General features: G+C 37.3%; 1 protein-coding gene across 1 annotated transcript in view; it reads left to right on the top strand.

Annotated features, from left to right (window-relative positions):
• Nucleotides 1-18,565, top strand: part of NRG3 (neuregulin 3) — a 371,204-nt gene extending 352,639 nt beyond the window's left edge. The window contains exons 7-9 of the mRNA XM_027893033.1: nt 2,019-2,146; nt 9,891-10,061; nt 15,328-18,565. Coding sequence (XP_027748834.1) covers nt 2,019-2,146; nt 9,891-10,061; nt 15,328-15,835 — 807 coding nt within the window. The 3' untranslated portion in view covers nt 15,836-18,565. The remainder of the gene's footprint in view (nt 1-2,018; nt 2,147-9,890; nt 10,062-15,327) is intronic.
• Nucleotides 18,566-19,262: the final 697 nt, after the last annotated feature.

Raw genomic sequence — 19,262 nt, 5'->3', positions numbered from 1 at the left:
CAAGTCCCTTCACCAGCCTCGTTGCTCTTCTCTGGACTGAACTGAGGGGCCCAGAGCTGAACACAATACTCAAGGTGTGGCCTCACCAACGCAGAGTACAGGGGAAGGATCACTTCCCTGCTCCTGCTGGCCACACTGTTCTTGATGCAGGCATGATTCACTTCATACTCATGGTCATATAAAGCATTCAGACCTTCAATTTTTTTTCATGAACAAACTGAAAAAAGGACAGAAGTAGCTTCTTGGTACTAGCAGCTCATTCTTAACATAGCTCAAATTGATTTATTCAGGTCACAAATCAAAGCCAGTTTCATTTCTGCAGCTGGCAGGATAACTATTAAAGTTTAAAGCCTTCACAGACATGAGTACCTTAAAAATCATACTTCTGTCTGAATATTTTATCTACAACATTTACAAGTGACAACTAAGATCATGGTAACTGAAAGAAATGGGAGTGTAATATGTTTCTTCTTATTACTTCAGTTGTGTTTACTTTATGTGTGCGGCAACATTTTGCATAATGCCACTCTCATACCTTTGCCTTCATGTAAGCAGTGATTTTGGCCCCATTTATGTGGGTATTTCAACAGAAAGAGGGAGAAGACCATTGGAGATAAGTTTGAAGATGTTACTTTGTCTACAGAAATCAGTCATAAGAGGTCTGAGTAGATGGACTAAAAATACATGTAATCCATTTTTAAAAGAAAATAATTTTGTATGGCTTTTTTATCTTGCATATGTCTACAAAATTGTAGACAAGAATAAGTGGGAATAAGATAATTCTTTATTTTTAAGGAGTTATTTGTCTTTAGTTAGACAAAACCAATAATTATGAAGAACTGTATTTTGAAAGAATTCTTACTACCTTCTCCATGAATTTGTTGGCTATTGTATCATTATATGGCATTTTTTACCACTGCAATTTTTTCTAATATTTTGGCTTAGTTTGTATTGTTTTTATAAAATATGTAATCATGTAATAGCTTCCACAATACCAATTTTTTGTAAAGATAACATGGATATCTAGGTATATACTAGTGAAAATACAATCTCAGTACAGAAAGGAAGGCAGACCAATTAGTTTTAGTGCAGGTCCTTGTAATGCAATATAAAAAATCTGCAAAGTGATGTATTTTTAAAACCTAAATGGAAATGTGGGTTAACCTCTCATATCTCTGAGATATTGCCCAGTAACCACTAACAACATGAAGTCTTCTTACAAGCTCAAGTGCAGCTTTTTCTATACTTTTATTGTCTGGCTCCATTAGGGATCAGAGATTCTCCTTTTTTTTTTTTTTTTTTTTTTTTTTTTTTTTTTTCCCCCTAGAATTCCAGTTGAATCACAAAGCAAGAAGAAAAAAGTCTGTTCTTGTTCATATCTGGTGTCTACTTTGCAGACCTTTGTGTCTCAGTATGTGCCCAGAGACTGCCCTATGCCTGCACCTGTCACAAGAAGAATTATGTTTACACTGTTCTTACTAGCACAGATAACCAGGTCAAAAGTTTCAGACCTGTTCAGAAGAGATATATGGTTCTGCAGATAGGATTCAAATATTTTTCTTACTTATCTGATGGCACAAATGCCATTTGAGTTTGGTTGTCATAGTTGTACATGCTGATGAGTGCAGTGTTTGACTCAAATCACCAGAGGACCCAAGAAGTTGCTGACTGTCCTCCAAGATGTGTTTTCTGATCTCAGTCTGCGTGGAGAAGCACAGAAACAGGCATTTACTCAAAGGGATCAGTGTTCCCTATCATTATGGGCAGATCAGTCCATAATTTTGCTGCTAATGCAGATATCAGCGTTTTGATGTGGAGAACGTAATGGGGATAACGAGTAGTGGCGCTTTCTGCTGTGTAAACAGTACTGAATGAATGTATTACTTTCAATCCCTAATTTAGATTTAAAATTGCATTAGAGCATTTCTTACCCCATTCTAATATGAATTCAGATTGAATAGCATCAACAGTGTACTTTGTCTTTTGAGTATTAATTAATTTTATTCTCTCTGCTACAGTATTCAAAACCAGATAGGCATCCGGGGCCTATTCTGCACAAAGTTATGGAGTCTAGTTTTTCAGGCCCTCAGTCTTTCCCAGAGGCCTTGTCTCCTGACAGAGGAACCCAGCCCATCAAGCAACACAGGTGAGCAAATGGCTGTCTGGTGAGAGATTTGCTGGCTGCCGAGGGATGTCGTTGAGCTGGTGATACGTGTGCAGGATTGTTGTGCGCTGGAACTGGGTGAGGTGCTGACTAGTGTGGTACCAGCAGAGCCTCAGCCCACTTATTAAGCAGATTTCCAAACATTTTCATAGATGCAGACATAAAAGGTAATAGCAGTGCTTACTAACTTCATCTGTGTTTTGTGAAAGTCCTGGAGGAAGCATTTAAAGACACCATCGGAGCTGCAGACACAGACTGGTGAATGAAACAGCTGTAGTATGAGAACCATTAAAAGCAAGACTTTCTTTATCGATGTTTGTGAAGTTAATGACTCATTTGCTGCAGAAGGACTTGGTTCCAAACTTCCAGCCTTTTCTACTATTTTTTAAAACAAATGATACTTGAAATGAATAATGACTTACTTATGAAAACATGGTGGCCTTTGAAAACTAGTCTTAAAAATGTTTGGATGATTGTTTCTAAGAGGAAGAAAAAGAGGAATGTCACCCACCTCTGCATAGCATTCAGATTAGAATTCTCCTTACAGCACTTTTGGATGAGAAAGAGTGCAGGTGTTTCACTGCAGGACTAGAAACCAAGCTGGTGTCTGGTATAAGCAATAACGTTGGTCAAGTGGCAATAGTAACATCTGGTCTGGTGCACACAGAGAGAGAAAAAAGGCTGCAAAAAAATGAGTCTGGTATTTTTTCAGTTAGATAATCCAGAGGGAACGACTTATTTATTAAAAGGATAATTTTTTTAAATTACTGAGAAAAAAAAATGTCTCAGATTGCATAAGGTTATGATCTGGTTAGTATATGCTGCATTTTTCATTGCAGTGTCCCAGCCAGCTACATGTTCTTTTTCATTTGAATGAATAATTTGCTTAACCTACAAAGTGCAGCATGTGAGCCAGAAAGGGATATTCGGGTCCTATCTGCTTTTACCTTACTTAAGCCTTTAATTTGGCATGAAAAAATAATGCCAACTGTCATGTCAGATCCATTTCTTAGGTCTTATTCCTTATTACACAGAGATTTTCAAAATATGCATAATAATTTTATTTAACATAAATGAACTATGGGACTGTGGTCTAGAATGCTTCCCACAGAAGTTCTGAGAAGAATTTTATCACCATTTAGTCACAAGATGAAGCTTAGAAAAAGCACAATGACGTTCCCTTACCTTTAATAGTGTGATGGCAATACCCAAGTTTGATATATCTTTACTTCAGAACTAATCTAAGAAGTGGAATTACTAGTTAATTTATAAAAAAATCTTTTCTAGTTTTATAATTTATAATTTTTATTATATAAATATAAATTTATTATACAAGGCCCTTCCTTTATAAAACATGCAACAGACTTGAACATCTAAGACTTATAAGACTGTCTTTAATTTAAGCACCATGTGACAGCTTCCTATTTTACTTTCTACAAAGTGTTCAGTGTGGACTAATGGTCAGTGTGTGTTTACAGGGGTATATTTTATCCTAAATATCCCCTCATTCCATTCCAAACCTGACATGAGCCTGGAAAAATTATAGCAGCTCTGCAGGTTCTCTCTTTTATGCTGTCATTAAATTACATTGTTGTTTTATTACTGCTTGCTACAAAAATATTTTGTTCTGCATCCAGGACACTAATGGTGGGTAACCACTTCTTAAAATCAGGAGCTGGCTGTTTCTAGTTCCTAAAACTAATACAGTTTTTGCCTGGCAGTAAGACTGGCAACTTAGGGAATCACTTAGAGTTGCTGAAACATGACTGACAGAAATCACCTAATTTTTCACTCAGGTTAGTAGATAACAGCAATTTTCCATCTCTACCAACCTCAGCTGCATGCAAAGAATTAATGCAGAGGTTAATTTGAAAACTGAAATCTAATATCCAAAAATATTTTCCCTGTATTATTATTAGCCTCCTAAAATATTTTACCTGTATTATGCACTGATATAACAGTAGAAGAATGTAACATCATCTGCTTGGATATGTAAAATAACTCTCAGTACTGTCAGAATTCAAAATTAACAAGTGTGTTTAATCAGTAAACTTCCTGTAAAGTATACAATTTGCTCCAAAATGAATCTTTGATTATCTGTTGATTTAGGTAAGAAAAAACCCATACTGTCTTATTTTCTAATAGATAGAAACAAATTAGAGTTTTGTCAATTATGGGAATTGAGTTGTGATCCCTTTGAAAAGCAGTTTTCTTGGTAATTAGTCATCCTGACTTTCATTCATTGATTCAGTCATCATTGATTTTAGAGGGATTCATTTCAGAGAATAACATGATGAAAGCCAAATGCAGGTGCTTTCAGCCTGGAATGGTTGTACTGTCTTACAAAAACACCAAAATAGGATAAACTTACTCTAAAATTAAAAATAATTTGTGTTTTTATGAACTTTTACCACCACAAAAATCATGCTAAATTTTTTTTTCATTTGGTAAGGATTGTATCTTTATGATTTCAATTTAATTAATTCAGTTTAAAGAAAAGAGTAAAATAAATTTATTCTGTAAATAAGGCTATTGAATTTCAAAGAACAAGTAATGATAAACTAAAGCAACTAAGAATGAAAAGGCAGAGGAAGCCTGAAAAGAAGAAAGTGTAAGGAATATGGTATTTTCCCAATGAAAGAACACAGTTTTCTGCAGAAATTTGCTGAAAGTAATGCCTAAAAGGAATAGGATCTATGGAAAGAAATAAACCATATCACAGAGGGCAAGAAGTCATGCTTGAACTGAACATTTCCAGGGATCATTGAGAGTTAAGAATTACTGGCAGTACTGAAAGCAATCAATTGTTCCTGCTGTGGAAAAGAAAAAAAAAAAAAAAGTACTATACAGGAAAAAGCAAAGCTGATGGTGGGACAAAAATAATATATGAAACTGTTAGGGCAATCCTGAATTAATACATTTCACTTCTTTAAGTTAGAATGGTTATTTGAGGACAGAGGCAGAATGGGAATAGAATCAAATGGATGAAAATAGACATTACCAGAGTCAAAGTGGAAGTAAAATGTGGAAGTCAAACTTTCAAGTCAAGTTGGTCTGGTTAATCCTGATCAAAGAAATCTGGAAGGAGAACCAGCTCATGAAAATTCAAGTCTAATTGCAAAATCTGTAAAAATGGGAGCTGTAACATATGATGATGGTATATCAAGGGTCAAATATTTAGGAGAATGGAAAATGTATTGAAGTAACTGAGTGCCAGTTATGTTGAGTAAGGCTATATTTACTAGTTTACCAGCAGCGGCTCCTGCAAGACATCACTGATGATTTTCTTTGCTTTTGGTGTAGATGAGCTCGATCTCTGCACAACCTCAGTCACTTGTCACATGTGTCAAATGCATTGAATGGGAGAAGATAGGGAGAGACAGAAAAACGATAATGTGGATACACAGAGGTTTTTAAGAGGGAAATAGTGAGGAGTTATGTTGAAAAGGTAAGTGCTGGGCTGAAGACGTTCACCAGCGGAGCACTAACGGAGCATTCAAGGAATCAGTTAATGTGGGGGGAAAACTTTGTTTAATGTTTTTGTGCATGACCTTGGCACAAAAAAAAGTTGAAACATACTGAAAAAATTAGCTCAGAATCAATGACTCAGACTTGTAAAGATTTAGATATAAGGAATGAATGGCATAACTTTAAAGGATGGCTAACAGAGGTGGATTGAAGTTCAGCTGTACTAAATACAAGGTCAGGCATTTGGGAACTAATAATAAGATTTAAGAAACAAATGAACCAGAAAGGTTTCAGTATATACTACTTGGTTAAAGGATAACTAAGTCACAAAGTGAGAGGAAGTATTAATTACGGCATTTTCATCAGAAAGTCAGAACGATTAGTACCACTTCATCAGATAATGTTGTCACTTTATATCTATATAAGCATGAGAATGCACCACCGTTATCTCAGCTGGTTAAAATGGTCCTGATTATTATGGACTCAAATTGCATTCATGAGCTAGTATGAGGAGTCAGTGATCCATGTTCTATGGAAAGTGTTAAATTGACACTATCTTGTGTCAGTATTCTGTTCAGGAGACTGGAAAGAGTGTATGGCTACTGCGTGTAAATACATCACAGAAAGCATAACAAGGAGTTAAAGACCTGTTCAAAGTGAAGGAGTATGGTGGCACATAAGACAGTTTTATATTCGTCAGAAATAATTGTAAACTAAAAAGAAGTTTTAAAGTCTTCAATATAGAACAGCTTTCTGTGGTGGCTTCCTGAATATCGTTGTGGTTTTAGGATGGAGGTTGATCAGTGCACTACAGGGAGTATATGATGAAGTTATGACAAATGATTAAATTCAGTGCCACTGAGGTACCTAGAATGCTCTGTTCTCTTTTCCTGTTGTACCTCTGTATCTCTCATAAGGGTGGTGACCAGATGATTACAGGTAGCTTTAAAGGATTTATGTAGAGTTCCAAAATCCGGACTTAGCCCCAACACAAGCTGTTCCTGAATACAAGAATATATAATGGAATCAACAGTGCTTTCATTTCAGAAACCAAGAGTGGATTTGTAGATACAGGCTGGCTGCTGGAAAGCATCTTTTTTTAAGGTTTTTCATGTTCTGTTGGCAAATTTACATCTTAATGTGTTCATAATGTGATGTAAAATCAATTGTGTTTAGTGATTAACTAAAAAGTAGTACAAGAAGATTCACAGAGTTACTGTAAAAACACTGCTGGTCTTCTCTTCATGAACACAGTTAACTGCACTCAGGAGCTGTGTATGTGCCTGGAGAAGAGAATACTCCACCTGTAGGAACAGAATTTGTTCCTACTCGGTTGCTCAATCTAAAAGAAAATTTTCACAGAAAGCAACTTGCAACAATGAATCCCAAGTTCTTAATTAACTGCATTTTTCAAACCATTAATTCATCAGAGTTATATTTTACCCTGGTTTATGCATCACTTGTGAACCAGTTCATGCATATTCTGATTTTTTTATTCTAGAGTAATTGATTAATAGATTTTAAGGACATGTCTGCTACAGCTTTACATATTAGTCTATTTTATTGAATGGCTCAGTGATGTGGGCTGGTTTCTTTTACGCAGTTAGAGTGGAGTGCAGGGAGGAAGAGACCATAATGATGGCTAAAGGACAATAAATTTAATGAAGAAATGCAAAAGGCATTGTTTGCCTGAAAGGGAGTAAACCTTCATGTAAGCAATAGAGCAGAAGTCTGTGAAGGACTGTATTAACATTTTTAGAGGAAGATGGTGCTGATGTTCGGATTAGTTTTGTGAAAAGGAAGAGCTTCGTTATGCTGGAGTTACCTTTCCACAGAACTTTTAAGAGAAATTGTTACTGTCCTTGGTGCTTGAAGAAATGAGTTATCCTGCAGCTTACAGCTGTGCTGTCTGTGAGTATTTCCTGGTCCTTAGTGAATTCATCTTGTCCATGACCACAAATGATTTTCATTCATTTTTCCCTCTTTTTTTTGTGTGTGGGGTTTTTTTGGGTTTTTTTGTGTTATGGGTTTTTTTGTTTGTTTGTTTTGTTTTGTTTTTTGGGGGGTTTTTTTGTTTGGTTGGTTTTGGTTTTGGTTTTTTTTGTTTGTTTGTTTTGGTTTGTTTTTTTTTTTTTTCTGTCAGAAATGTTGAAAGCATAAGAACCTCCCATTGGCAACAAATCGGTTGCTTGAACACTGTCAGTGCTGGAACTGCTGTGGTTGCAGGACAGTGTTGGCATGTGCCTGACACACACCTTGAACAGCCTGTAGCATCTGGTGCTCCATGGAGCAGTGAGAGTTTCAGTGCAAACTGAAGTCCAGATAAGTCATTTATCTGCATTTTTGCTGCAGTTTATAGCTTTTACCTCAGGTATACCTGTATGTGTTGAAATTTCGTCTATTAAGAATGAGGAGCTTTTGTGAATTTGCACGTTGCATATTATTAGATGGGAGGCTGTGTGTTCTCATCTAGGAAGGAGGATGCACAAGGCCATAAAATCAACCACAATTACAAGTTTAAAATTTCTAGTTTCAAATATTTGTAATCAGTCTAAAGTCTGATAAGTTAATCAGGTTTTTTACTTTTGTAGAACATTGATGAATATGCTTCAGTAAGTAAAAATCCCTGGCTTTCATTATGCATCACAAATTATTCATTCAGCTGCATCTTTTGAGATCCCCTGCTGTAATAATCTCAGACTCTCCTGAGCAGAATTGGTCAATTATTTTGTGATGTGGTGGCGTTACTTTACAGAAGATGAGCTGTAACTCACAACTTGAACTCAGCCTTCAGAACTGAAAGGCCAGTATTTCGTTTTTTTTTAAAAAGTTTTTTCACAGCCTCCTTAGTAGCAAAGGAAAAATCTATTTAAGGAAGCATCAAAAATCCTGGAGGAAATGCTATTGCTATGGGTTATTGATCTTTTCAGTTAAAAAGCACTAGAAAAGTAAAGTTGTGGAAGAAAACAGAGCCAAGACTGTGATGGAACACTGCTAGCCTGAGCAATAGGATAAGAGATCATTGAATTTATTTCTTATTTTGACTTTGGGCAGAAAAGGTTGGTTTTAATGGAAATGTACACTACAGGAGAATTTGTCCAAGATCCCACTAGGTAAAAAATGCAGATTACTTTTAAGTTATGTTATAATGTGAAAAAAAGATACAAACTTATCAAAAATCTCTTGCATTGCTGAATTTTATCAAAAGTTTGAATTATGCACGTAGCCAAAAATAATGTCTTGTAAAAGGCGTCTACAAAACCTATCTTAAGTTATCATTAAAGATGTCACAGAATATTAGGTAACATTTCAGGAGACCCAGAAGATGCCAAGAGAAGTAGGAGTAGCTAGAAAATGAATAGCCAGTCACTATGCAGTACTATGCCTATGAACATTAAGAATAGGCTATGTCTTGCCTTAATTATGTGTTCTCATGGTTTTGCTTAAGTAAAAGCTAAATTTATGGTTTTTATACCGAAACTGTGGATTCCTGATACCTTTTAATTCCTGCATGAAATGAAAAAAAATTCCAAAACGCCAGAAAAATGTTTACAAAAGCAATTTTCTAAAATAAGTAGAAAAATACTACTTGTTTTTATCAAATTCAAGTTTATATTAAATCACATAAAGTAACAACACAGTACTGATCAATGTATATAAACAGGAAAGCCATCTGTATATAAAACAAGAATAAAACAATATAGAAATCTTGTTCAAAGTGGAGGAAACTTGTCTTAGATGGTATCTTCAAGCTGCAGTTCATAAGCTTCATTTATATTCTTCACTTACACTTTTTTTCTCTCAATTTAATGTTATTATATCAGGAAGCAGCACCTTGTAGGCTGAGAGATGATATAATGGGCTCTCAGTTTCAGATCTGATTTTGAATTCAGCTGTGGGTATGACAGAGCTGTGCTGTTTGTTTGTACTTTCTGAGGAGTCAACTCTGTATAGTGGGATTATGATATGCAGCATGGAAAAAAGAAGCATCCTTCATCAAGTGCAAGAAAACATTTATTATACTGGGCAATTATTTTCATTCTGAGAAGAGAGGTGATGTATTAAATATGGCATAAACAACAGCTAATGGTACATTATAGTATTATACTTCCATAGGGAATTTCTACTGACATCATAGACCACCACAGCAAAGTTTATAAGAACAGTAATCCATGCATTATTAATCCTGAACCTTTACTTGCAGATTTTTATGCTGTTGTAGTGATAATTTTTACTGTACTCTTGGTGTTGTTCCTAGAAGTCTCTCTTCATGCTGCAGCCCAGGACAAAAAAGTGGGATGCTACATAGAAATGCCTTTCGGAGGACTCCTCCTTTGCCTCGGGGTAGGTTCAATGGAATTACAGGACCAGCATATCAACAGCTAGAAGAGTCAAGGATCACAGACCAGGACACAATACCTTGTCACGGGTGAGTAACAGTATAATGAAGTGAGCTGGTTTGTGAGTGGCTGCTGTTGGGAGGTTAATATGCTTTGCCATTACAGTCCTTCCAACTCTGTTGCAGTATACTGTGGATCCAGGGTTTATACTGCTGAAAGCAGAAGAATGTTTTCAGCATACTGGCTCTTTGAAGGTAGTATGTTTTTATTTGGCTGGCTGCTTTTTTTTAAGCATTTCAGAGGCTGCAGTGTCAGGAATTAGAACAAACTGTAAGAGATTGCCAACATTACTCCTTATAACTTTTTTTTCTAGCAGTGCCATGATGTTCTAGTAATAGATGGATAGCATTTTTTTCTTCCATCAATCAGCACTGGGCAAATAAGAGAATTCAGAAGTCAAACTTTCATGGGTTTTTTTAATAAATGAATGTACATTGTGAAGTTTGTTTTCTATAGACTGAAGACCAATCACTTCACACAGGTTTGTCTTTGAAAAGGCACAAAAAATTACACTATTTTTTTTCTTTTTTTAATTCAGTTTATTAGAACATTGACTGTGAACTCCAGCTGTACATAAGGTCTGAATTTCAGAAGTGCTCCTGAGCACCTACAGTTGCCTTTGAAGTCTTGCAATTGCGGAGATGTTTTGCATAATATTTACATATCCCTATAGATTTCCAAAGACTTTCTAGAATCATTACAAGCATCTCACATATATATAAAAGTAGGAGTGATATCTGGAATGAAATGAAAAACCCACCAGTTTCATCTGCACACCTGTAAGTCACAGTGATGAGTTACACTATGGAGCTGTAGGGTTTTGTGTCAGAACTGGCTTTATGAAGTGCAGAACTGAGGTCACCCACGTGTTTAATTTTCCTTAGAGACCAAAGGAGCTATTATCTCTAACCACTCTGATCTCCTGGGAAATGACAGCCACAAGTGCTGACCAAGAATAAACATTGTTGCATGCGTGTATGTGGTTGTCATCACATGTATAGACACACATGCTCCAGTGCTGCCCTTGGCTCACTGTATTATAGCTGAATCCACCTAACAAAGCTAGTCACAGTAATTAGGAAAGACAGACCAATGCAGAGCTTACCTGGGAAGGGGGAAAGAAAAGTGGCAAAAGGTTTGGGTATCTGGTGACTTCTTTTAAATAAGTTTGACTCACACTTATTTCGTTGTTGCTGTTTGCTGCTTCTGAGAAAAAAAAAAATGTTTATTACTTCTTGCAGTAAATGTATTATTGTTCATTTGTATGATAATGTGCATAGAATTCCTTGTGAAAATTGTTACTGAAATTGCAACCCTTCCTGAAAGGAACAGGCTGACAGCCTTCCCTGTCCAGCAGACCTGTCTTGTAACACGGGCTCTGGGGAGTGCTGTAGCCTCCTCCTAGAGTGAGAGGTGAGGTACAAAACAGCAAAGCTGTGGGTAGTTATATTTACTCTTCTCTAGGAAACCAGTTTGTGATATTACACGTGTCATCTTGTACTGGTCTGTGTTTTAAATTTTCGTTCTGCAAAAGTTTAGTATTGGGACCTGTCTGTGATCTTCTGACCTCAATCTGCTCAGCACTTCATCCCTATTTTGTGGACTAAGGGTATTTACCATCTAAATATCTGCTGGTTTCACAGTGTTGGTATTCAAATTGGATTTCCAGCCCAAAGAAAACGTTCCCTTGTCCTTTGCAGAAGTTACACTACTTCCTTTCTTCTCCTTTAAACCTCCATCTTTCCTTATAGGAATGCACAAATCAGAGAGGTTTATCTCCCTAATTCTATGAGTGTTCTGAACTTTGTCCATCAGCAGTTTTCGCTGAAGTTTAGTCAGATTTTTATGCTTATATTTGATAGAAAAGAGGATAATTTAGCTGATAGTGTTTGTTCCTCCTGCAAAAGTGGTTCTCTTTGCATCCCATGTTGAGAGGAAAGCTTTTGCTGCTTTCAAAAAGTACCAAATAGTGTAATTTGCAACACGATCTAATATTGTTTGAGTCAAATAAAGGTAATATCAGTTATTTATTCAGTATACTGCTTGAAAGAGTAGAAAAACCTGCTTGAAATGATTGGCTTAAAGAAGTCATCTCCATGTCAGTTCCATCTCAGATGGGTTCCGGTCCCTGAGGGTGTTGTGAGCTCACATGCAGTGAAGTGGACAGCGGTTTGATCCTCAGCTGTCAGGGACCTGGCAGGAAGGGTTAGCAGCAGTGCCTTACAGCCTGTGAGTGTGTACATCTATAGAAAGAAATGTGTTCCTGTATACAAGACACAGTGTGTCATGTCTACAGGTAGAAAATGGGGTGTGTGAATATAAGTGTATAAGTATATATAAGTGGTTACAAGGCTGAACCAAAACCAAGCCACTGGAATGATTCCCACTCATCTTAAGGGACCTTGTCATCAGGCTCATACACTGCACACCTTTACCACAGGGCTCAGAGCAAAGCTGTTGGGACTAAAATAAATGCTAAATAACATCTGGTTTTTATTTTAAGTTCCAGTCCCTTCTCTCTCTCTGTAATGTCTATTTTTAAAGGGGCAGTTACATTATTATGCTTCTTTCAGTTTCATTCTTTAATTTATATTCCTAAACACTGTATAACATTATTAATTAGTGTTGAATATTTATAAATGTTTGCTTTTCTTTTGTTACTTGGTTTTAGGAGAAGGATCAAGAGAGAGCTGCACTTTGAAACACATGCAGATGAATTAATTTATTCAGACAAAATAATTTTTCAGATAAAATCTATATATTTCTTTGGAGGAACTATGGTTCTGGGAAAGTTAATTATAGGAAACTGTAATTAAGGTTCTGCAATTATAGTTCTGAGTCTCAGTCTATTGAAAACAGCAGCAGTCTGGTGTCACACATAGAAGCATGGATCAGTTTGTAATTAACCAAAAGCCGCATCTCACATGGTTTAGATGTAATATCCCGTCTAGTTTAATACCTCACCTGTTGCACACAGTGTATGCACTTTAATTCAACCTCAGTCCCTCTTTGAAAGCCCTGTGAGCACAAGGCAGAAACATGTAATTCTGGCATAGAGTTGAGTTCATCTGTATTTCAAAAAATATTATGGCAATATGTCAGGAGTTGCGTTACATGTTACTGCTGTGGCCAGTTAGTTTTCAAAATACAAAGAATAATTGAATCCCTGTTACAGAACTGGCAAATGTTACTGTTTTCTCACCAAATCCATTTTAATTCAGTTTTTTCTTGGTTTTGCTTATATATCATCCATATAATACATCCATTGCATGTGAAATTCATTAAAAACATTCACTCCCTTTGTTTTCAGGGTGCAGCCCAGAATATATTTAGGGCCTGAATTACCAAAAAAGGGACTAATGCAACTGATGCGATCTCTCCAGCTATAGTCGTTTGAACAATTATATATAAGCAAAGGAAACAAGAATGGGCACAACCCAAAGGTCTGCACTGTTTTGTTTTCATTTATTTTTTTTAATTGTCCTCCCTCAGGAATAATATCCCCGATCAGTATTTGATTCATCCTGAGTCTTGAGAACAGTTCTAGAAAGCTCCTCAATGAATGGCTGCAGGTGTATCTAAGCACAGTGCAAATGTGATTAACCAAAGCTGGCTCAGTTATAATATTTAGCTGCATCTGTATAGCATGAACAGGAAATTCTAGCACGTATCCAAAAAGGCTGCTTGCTCTATTATTCCCTGGGGTCCCGCTTCCCAAAGCAGTATCTCTTTCCATCACGTAGCAGCAAAGTTCACACCACCTCTTCCTTATCACAGAGCTCCCAGATGCATGTTCTGCTCTTTTGGGGATGCCTGGAGACCTCTGTACAGGCCTTCATGTGTGCACGTACAGGCTAATGTGTCAAGCACTTGTACGAACGCAGTGCCACCGTTGACGAGTTAATTACAGGTCAGTGGTGCTCAGCTGGAAATGAGCCTGAAGATATCTCCTGCTCACTCCTGTCTGACACCTTGCCAGGAGGATGGGCCAAAGGAAGCCTTTCCAGTTAATTACCATTGTGTGCTAATACTGCACTATGGCTGCTTCACAGGATTCAGTTTCTTTTCATTAGCTCTTTTCCTGCTCGTAACAAAAAGCAGCAAGGTACATATGAGTAGAAGGATATCCCTAGTGAGGTCCGGCAGGATTTTCAGAATAATACCCTTGAAGTCAGAGCACCTGCCTCCACACCAGATCTACATGTTGCTGTCCTCATCCATGGATAAAACATGTTAGATTCACCAATAGCTTGCCTTATTAAATAGTGATAAGCTGATTATAAATAAAGTATATTCCGGTACTGAGGTAATGTCTGTGGTCCTTAGCAGTATGGCTGATAGATACAGTAACTCTTAGAGCACCATATTTCTAGTAGAACTACTTTCAGATGGGAAACATTTTTTTTTCCATTGTTTCCTTTATTTTATATTTAGTATACTTTCCATTTCTGCTTTTTTTTAACTATTTTTTGTAAACAAAACATTTCGCTATCAGAATAATGCATTTGGCTTTGAAACAAAATGGAAATGGTGATAAAAATTCACCAAGTTCCCTCACAAAAAATAAAATCATGCTTTGAGATATGTTATTGGAAGGTAAAGGATTGCTATTTTTTTCAAACACTATTACAATATGAAGAGAACACAGACATTTGCTCAAGCCTTATATATTAACTCTATTTCCAGATGAAATCTTATAAAACAAACCGAGCCAACATTATGAGTAAAGGCTATTGAGAAATAGATGTTTTTCAGAGGTACACTCCACTTAGTGTACTCCTCTTGTTTCAAGGGGAGTACAGACAATCATTTTTATGTAAACAAAGACTACACAACCATGTGTGTTTAAAGTTCTTTTTATCTGCATCTTTTTTAAGTATTTTCCTAAAATAACCATTTGACGTTGCGAGTTCTGACATTGAAGAAAGTATCAATGCATTTCTGTGGTCAGAAATGTAGGAATGGAATGTCAAATTTCATTTCAAAGCAAATTAATAATACATTATAACTTCTGAAATCTTTGAGAAAGGAATTTTCATTACTCTCATGTACTGGTGGGCAAAATGAGGCTGAGGGAAAAGCAGTGGTTTGCCATTGGCAGATCTGAGAATCAAAAGTGGTCTCCAGAGCCTGTCGTTTTCCCCAGGGCCCCACCACTGCCAGGTGCTCCTAGTGGGAGGGAGAAATGATGTGTATCCTTTCAGCACAGTTCACTAAACCTCATACAGTGTCCCTGCTCCCAATTGCATCTTGATCACTTGATGTAAAACGAAAACCTTTTTTTACTCTTTCCAGGTATTCATCCACTGGTTTAAAAACTCCTCAGAATACTTCAATAAATATGCAACTGCCTTCAAGAGAGACAACCCCTTATTTTAATAACGTGGATCAGAAGGACTTGGTCAGCTATTCATCTTCAAGGGCCAACTCAGTCCCCATCATCCCGTCTGTGGGCTTGGACGAAGCCTGCATGCAAATGCAAAACGTTTCTGAAGTAACAGGCATCAAATGGTGCAAAAACTCCTATTCCGCTGAACTTGTCAATGTGAGTTCCCCTGTCAGTAATTGTCTTATAGCAGAACAACACGAAGTGAAAATATTGCTAGAAACTGTGCAGGAGCAGATCCGGATTCTGACGGACGCGAGGCGGTCGGAGGACTATGAACTGGCGAGCGTAGACGCAGAGAGCAGCGCGAGTGAAAACACGGCCTTTCTGCCCATGAGCCCCTTGGCCAAGTCAGAGCGAGAGGCACAATTTGTCTTAAAAAATGAAACGCAAAGAGACTCAGTATTGACCAAGTGACTTCGTGTGGGGGTTGTGGGAGGGGAAACAAGAGATCTGTGCATTCGATGCTTTGCTAAACAGGAAGGGAGGAAGTTAAATACAAATTATTTATATGCATTAATTTAAGAGCATCTACTTAGAAGAAACCAAATAGTCAATCGCCCTCATATCATAGTGTTTTTTAACAAAATATTTTTTTAAGGGAAAAGTTCCAGGAGGGATGAAGCGTGCATCAGGTGCTTTCTAGGCAGGATTACACAGTTTCAGTTAGAGAGGATTTTACCATGGTCCCGTTCAGCTGTCCAAAGTTTTAGGCTATGCATTTTTTTTTTCAGTAAAGGCCAAGACCATTCTTAGATGCATTTGTGATTTCTGGGCAGTGCTGCAGCAAGCTACTGGCCAGGGATTCAGACCCTGGGGACCAAGTCCCATGAGCCCAGCACATGTCCAATACCCCTCTCCCCCTGTCCTCTTGATTCCAGGTTCATACCACAGAAATGGGCACATAGATACCTACTTCTGAGTTCTGGTACCTACTGTGGAATGAGGACATCCCTAAAATGAACATATTCTTAACTCTTGACCTTAATTTAATGTGTCTGTCAGCCAAGAAAGTCCATGGAATAATTTAGGAGCTTTGGGTTTTGCCAAGTGTGGAGAGGGATTGGGTTCTATAGTGATTCAGTGGTCAGAAGCCTGTGGCTGCTCCATCTTCTGAGCTTTGCCTACCATAGCTGCCTTGGTGGAGAGTTAGGAAGAACAAGGGAAAATGCAGAAGTGTGTATTAAACAGGTGTGGTTTTGGTTTCTGAGTTGGGTTTTTTTGAGTGTCAACATAAACTCCGTTGTTCGTTAGCACCCCTCAACATTTCTAAACTTTTACACTTTGAAGGCATTTGTAAGCTCTCAAGGAGCACTTCTTGGTGTCTGTGTTTTTCTTTTTTAACTTACCTTTTATTATGGGTTGTTCAGAGAAGAGTCAGGGAGATCCAGTATGATCAAAATCCATCCGATGAGTGTCCACTATGCCTAATTTGTTCCTGCTTTCAGTTCTCCAGTTACTTTAATTAATTATGACTTAGGCTTGTGAACTTTAAAGTTTCAACCCTGCAGATGATTCTATATGGACAGACCCACAGGCATGCACAGATCTAAGTCTAATGGGGCTGTACAAGAGCAGATGGTTTCCACCAAGTCATTCCCTGCAGGGGATCAAGGCCTTAGAGAAGAAATGTCATTACCTGGTTGCTGTATCCCAGTCACATTATAAGCACTTTTTCCATTAGCTTTCTTTTTAGTCTCTCTTTCCCCTGGAAATGCCAATAGTGCAATGAATTGGGTACACGTTACTAGTTTTATTGGTATTAAAATATCCACTTATTCTTGGGGAGAAAAAATCAACTATAATAAATAATTGTGAAATAACCATCCCTGGTTAATGTCAGAAGATTGATTAAAAAAAAATTACAGTATATACAGAATGTATTTAAACATTCCTTTGCAGCAAATTAATGGTTAAATTTATTAATGGGCCCAGGCTTTCTAGTTCACGAGTCTCAAGACTTCCCAAAATAGCACAATCAATCACTCTGTGCTGTTGTATGTTGAGTCAGAATAAAGCAATATTTTAACCTCTGTCAAGTAAATTTGGAAAAGAAGTGCTGAAGGTGTATGTCATTTTTTTTGTTAAGGCAGTAAAACATTACTACTAACAGTCTTCATTCAGCAAGTCGTATTTTGGGTTTCTTTTGCGGTTTTGATTTTGGGGTTTCTTTTAAAGATAAAGTTGATGAAATTGTCTTGTTTACAGAACTTTCTATGGCTGTAATCTTTGCTGTGTGTTTTCAGTAGAAGTATATTTGAGGTCAAACTATTGTTCTATGCCCCAGGATGGAGCCTGTCTTGTTCAGACTCCCTTCTGCAAAGACACAGAGCTTTTGTTGTATCAGTGAGGTGGATCACCATGAGATTTGGTCTCACTCTGACGTTTTTCTGCTGTATGTTGTGGCTGGGGACAGTCTCACTGTGTGAACTGAGCTGACTGTGGTGGGTATGGCCCCAAGCCCACACCAGATAAATCCTCTGAAAGACAGGGTGTATTGGGTGGGGCTCAGCTTTGCATCCCTACAGTATGACTTTTCTGTCAACACCGTTTACATCTCACTATCTGAGGGCATGAGCAAAGTGAACTTGCTTCTGCCCATAAACCCTGTGAGCATACCTGTAATATAAAAGCTGGTTACTATATAAAGCTCTGGTTCAGCAATTTGTAAAGTATGATCACTATTAATAAATTTTTCACCATTAATTTCATCGAGATGGTCTCTCTGCTCTAAAGTGCAGAATCCTGCCCAAACTGTTGTTTCAGAATGAAATCTTTTCAATCCAGACATAAGATCTCCTCGCCCCCAAATTCTTCCAAACTCTGCAGTTTCACCTCTGGCAACGTAATGGAAACACACAACAAGATTTCAGTTGAGGAAAGAACCATATCATAAGCATTGCCTTTATGGAGAGAATGTGTTCACGCAGCACCCCCGAGAGACCCAGAAAGAGGGGATGAGCAATGTATTTAAGAGAATGAAATGTTTAACTGAATGACAGATGAAGATCTGAAATGGTGAAGATATCTTCGGTTCATGTTAGAGATGCGATCTTGTACTCAGCAAAGGATGTGTGACTGTTATATGTTAACTGTTCTATTCAGTTTTCAGCATGTTTGAATAGAGAGACGTTAATATTAACCATATGACAGACTAGTGTATTATTTGTTAAGAGTATCACTTCAGATCTTACCGAAACTGTCATTTTTTTTGCAGAGGAAAACAAAAAGGTTTGAAAACATCAAACTAGGTAGCCTTAATGTCATTTGTGTGGTTCTCTAACGCAACTGTTTTCCTCTGTAGACCTTCCTGTTTTACAGTGAATGGGACAACATTTTCTCCGCCAGCAACATTTTCTCTGACAACTCATTATGTAAAGGATCCATAAGAAAGGTGTATTGAAACAGCCAAAGTGGTAGGCCAAATTTTGCTTTACTTCTGGTCCTATTGAACTCAGTGGATTGGAAAGGCTGTGAATCAGTACAAGATGTAGTTTATTCCTGAAATTACCTCTGTTCCCAGCCTTGGAAACAGTCTGTAATCCCCCTAGGAGAGGCTCTGAACTCAGTCATTTACCTGTAACACAATTAAAAATTTTATCTGGCCTATGAAGTTCCAGGTGTAGTCTGGTGTGAAAATTTGCACATGTAGCAAGCAAACTGGGCAAACAGCTGGTTAAATAAATTGAACTTTCTCTGAACTGAACAGAGAAAACCTATCTCTCTTCAGCATAATCCTGTGGAGGAGAATTATGGGAGATGTATGTCCTGATATTTTTTTCTTTTGTTTAGAATTTATTCAAAAACAATCCAAAATAATCCTAAAAAATCCTCCAGTAGAACA

Source organism: Empidonax traillii, unplaced genomic scaffold, assembly GCF_003031625.1.
Source record: "Empidonax traillii isolate 1590-97213 ecotype Southwest subspecies unplaced genomic scaffold, ASM303162v1 scaffold376:size1174107, whole genome shotgun sequence".
NCBI lineage: Eukaryota > Metazoa > Chordata > Aves > Passeriformes > Tyrannidae > Empidonax > Empidonax traillii.
This window is presented reverse-complemented; position numbering and strand designations above follow the sequence as displayed.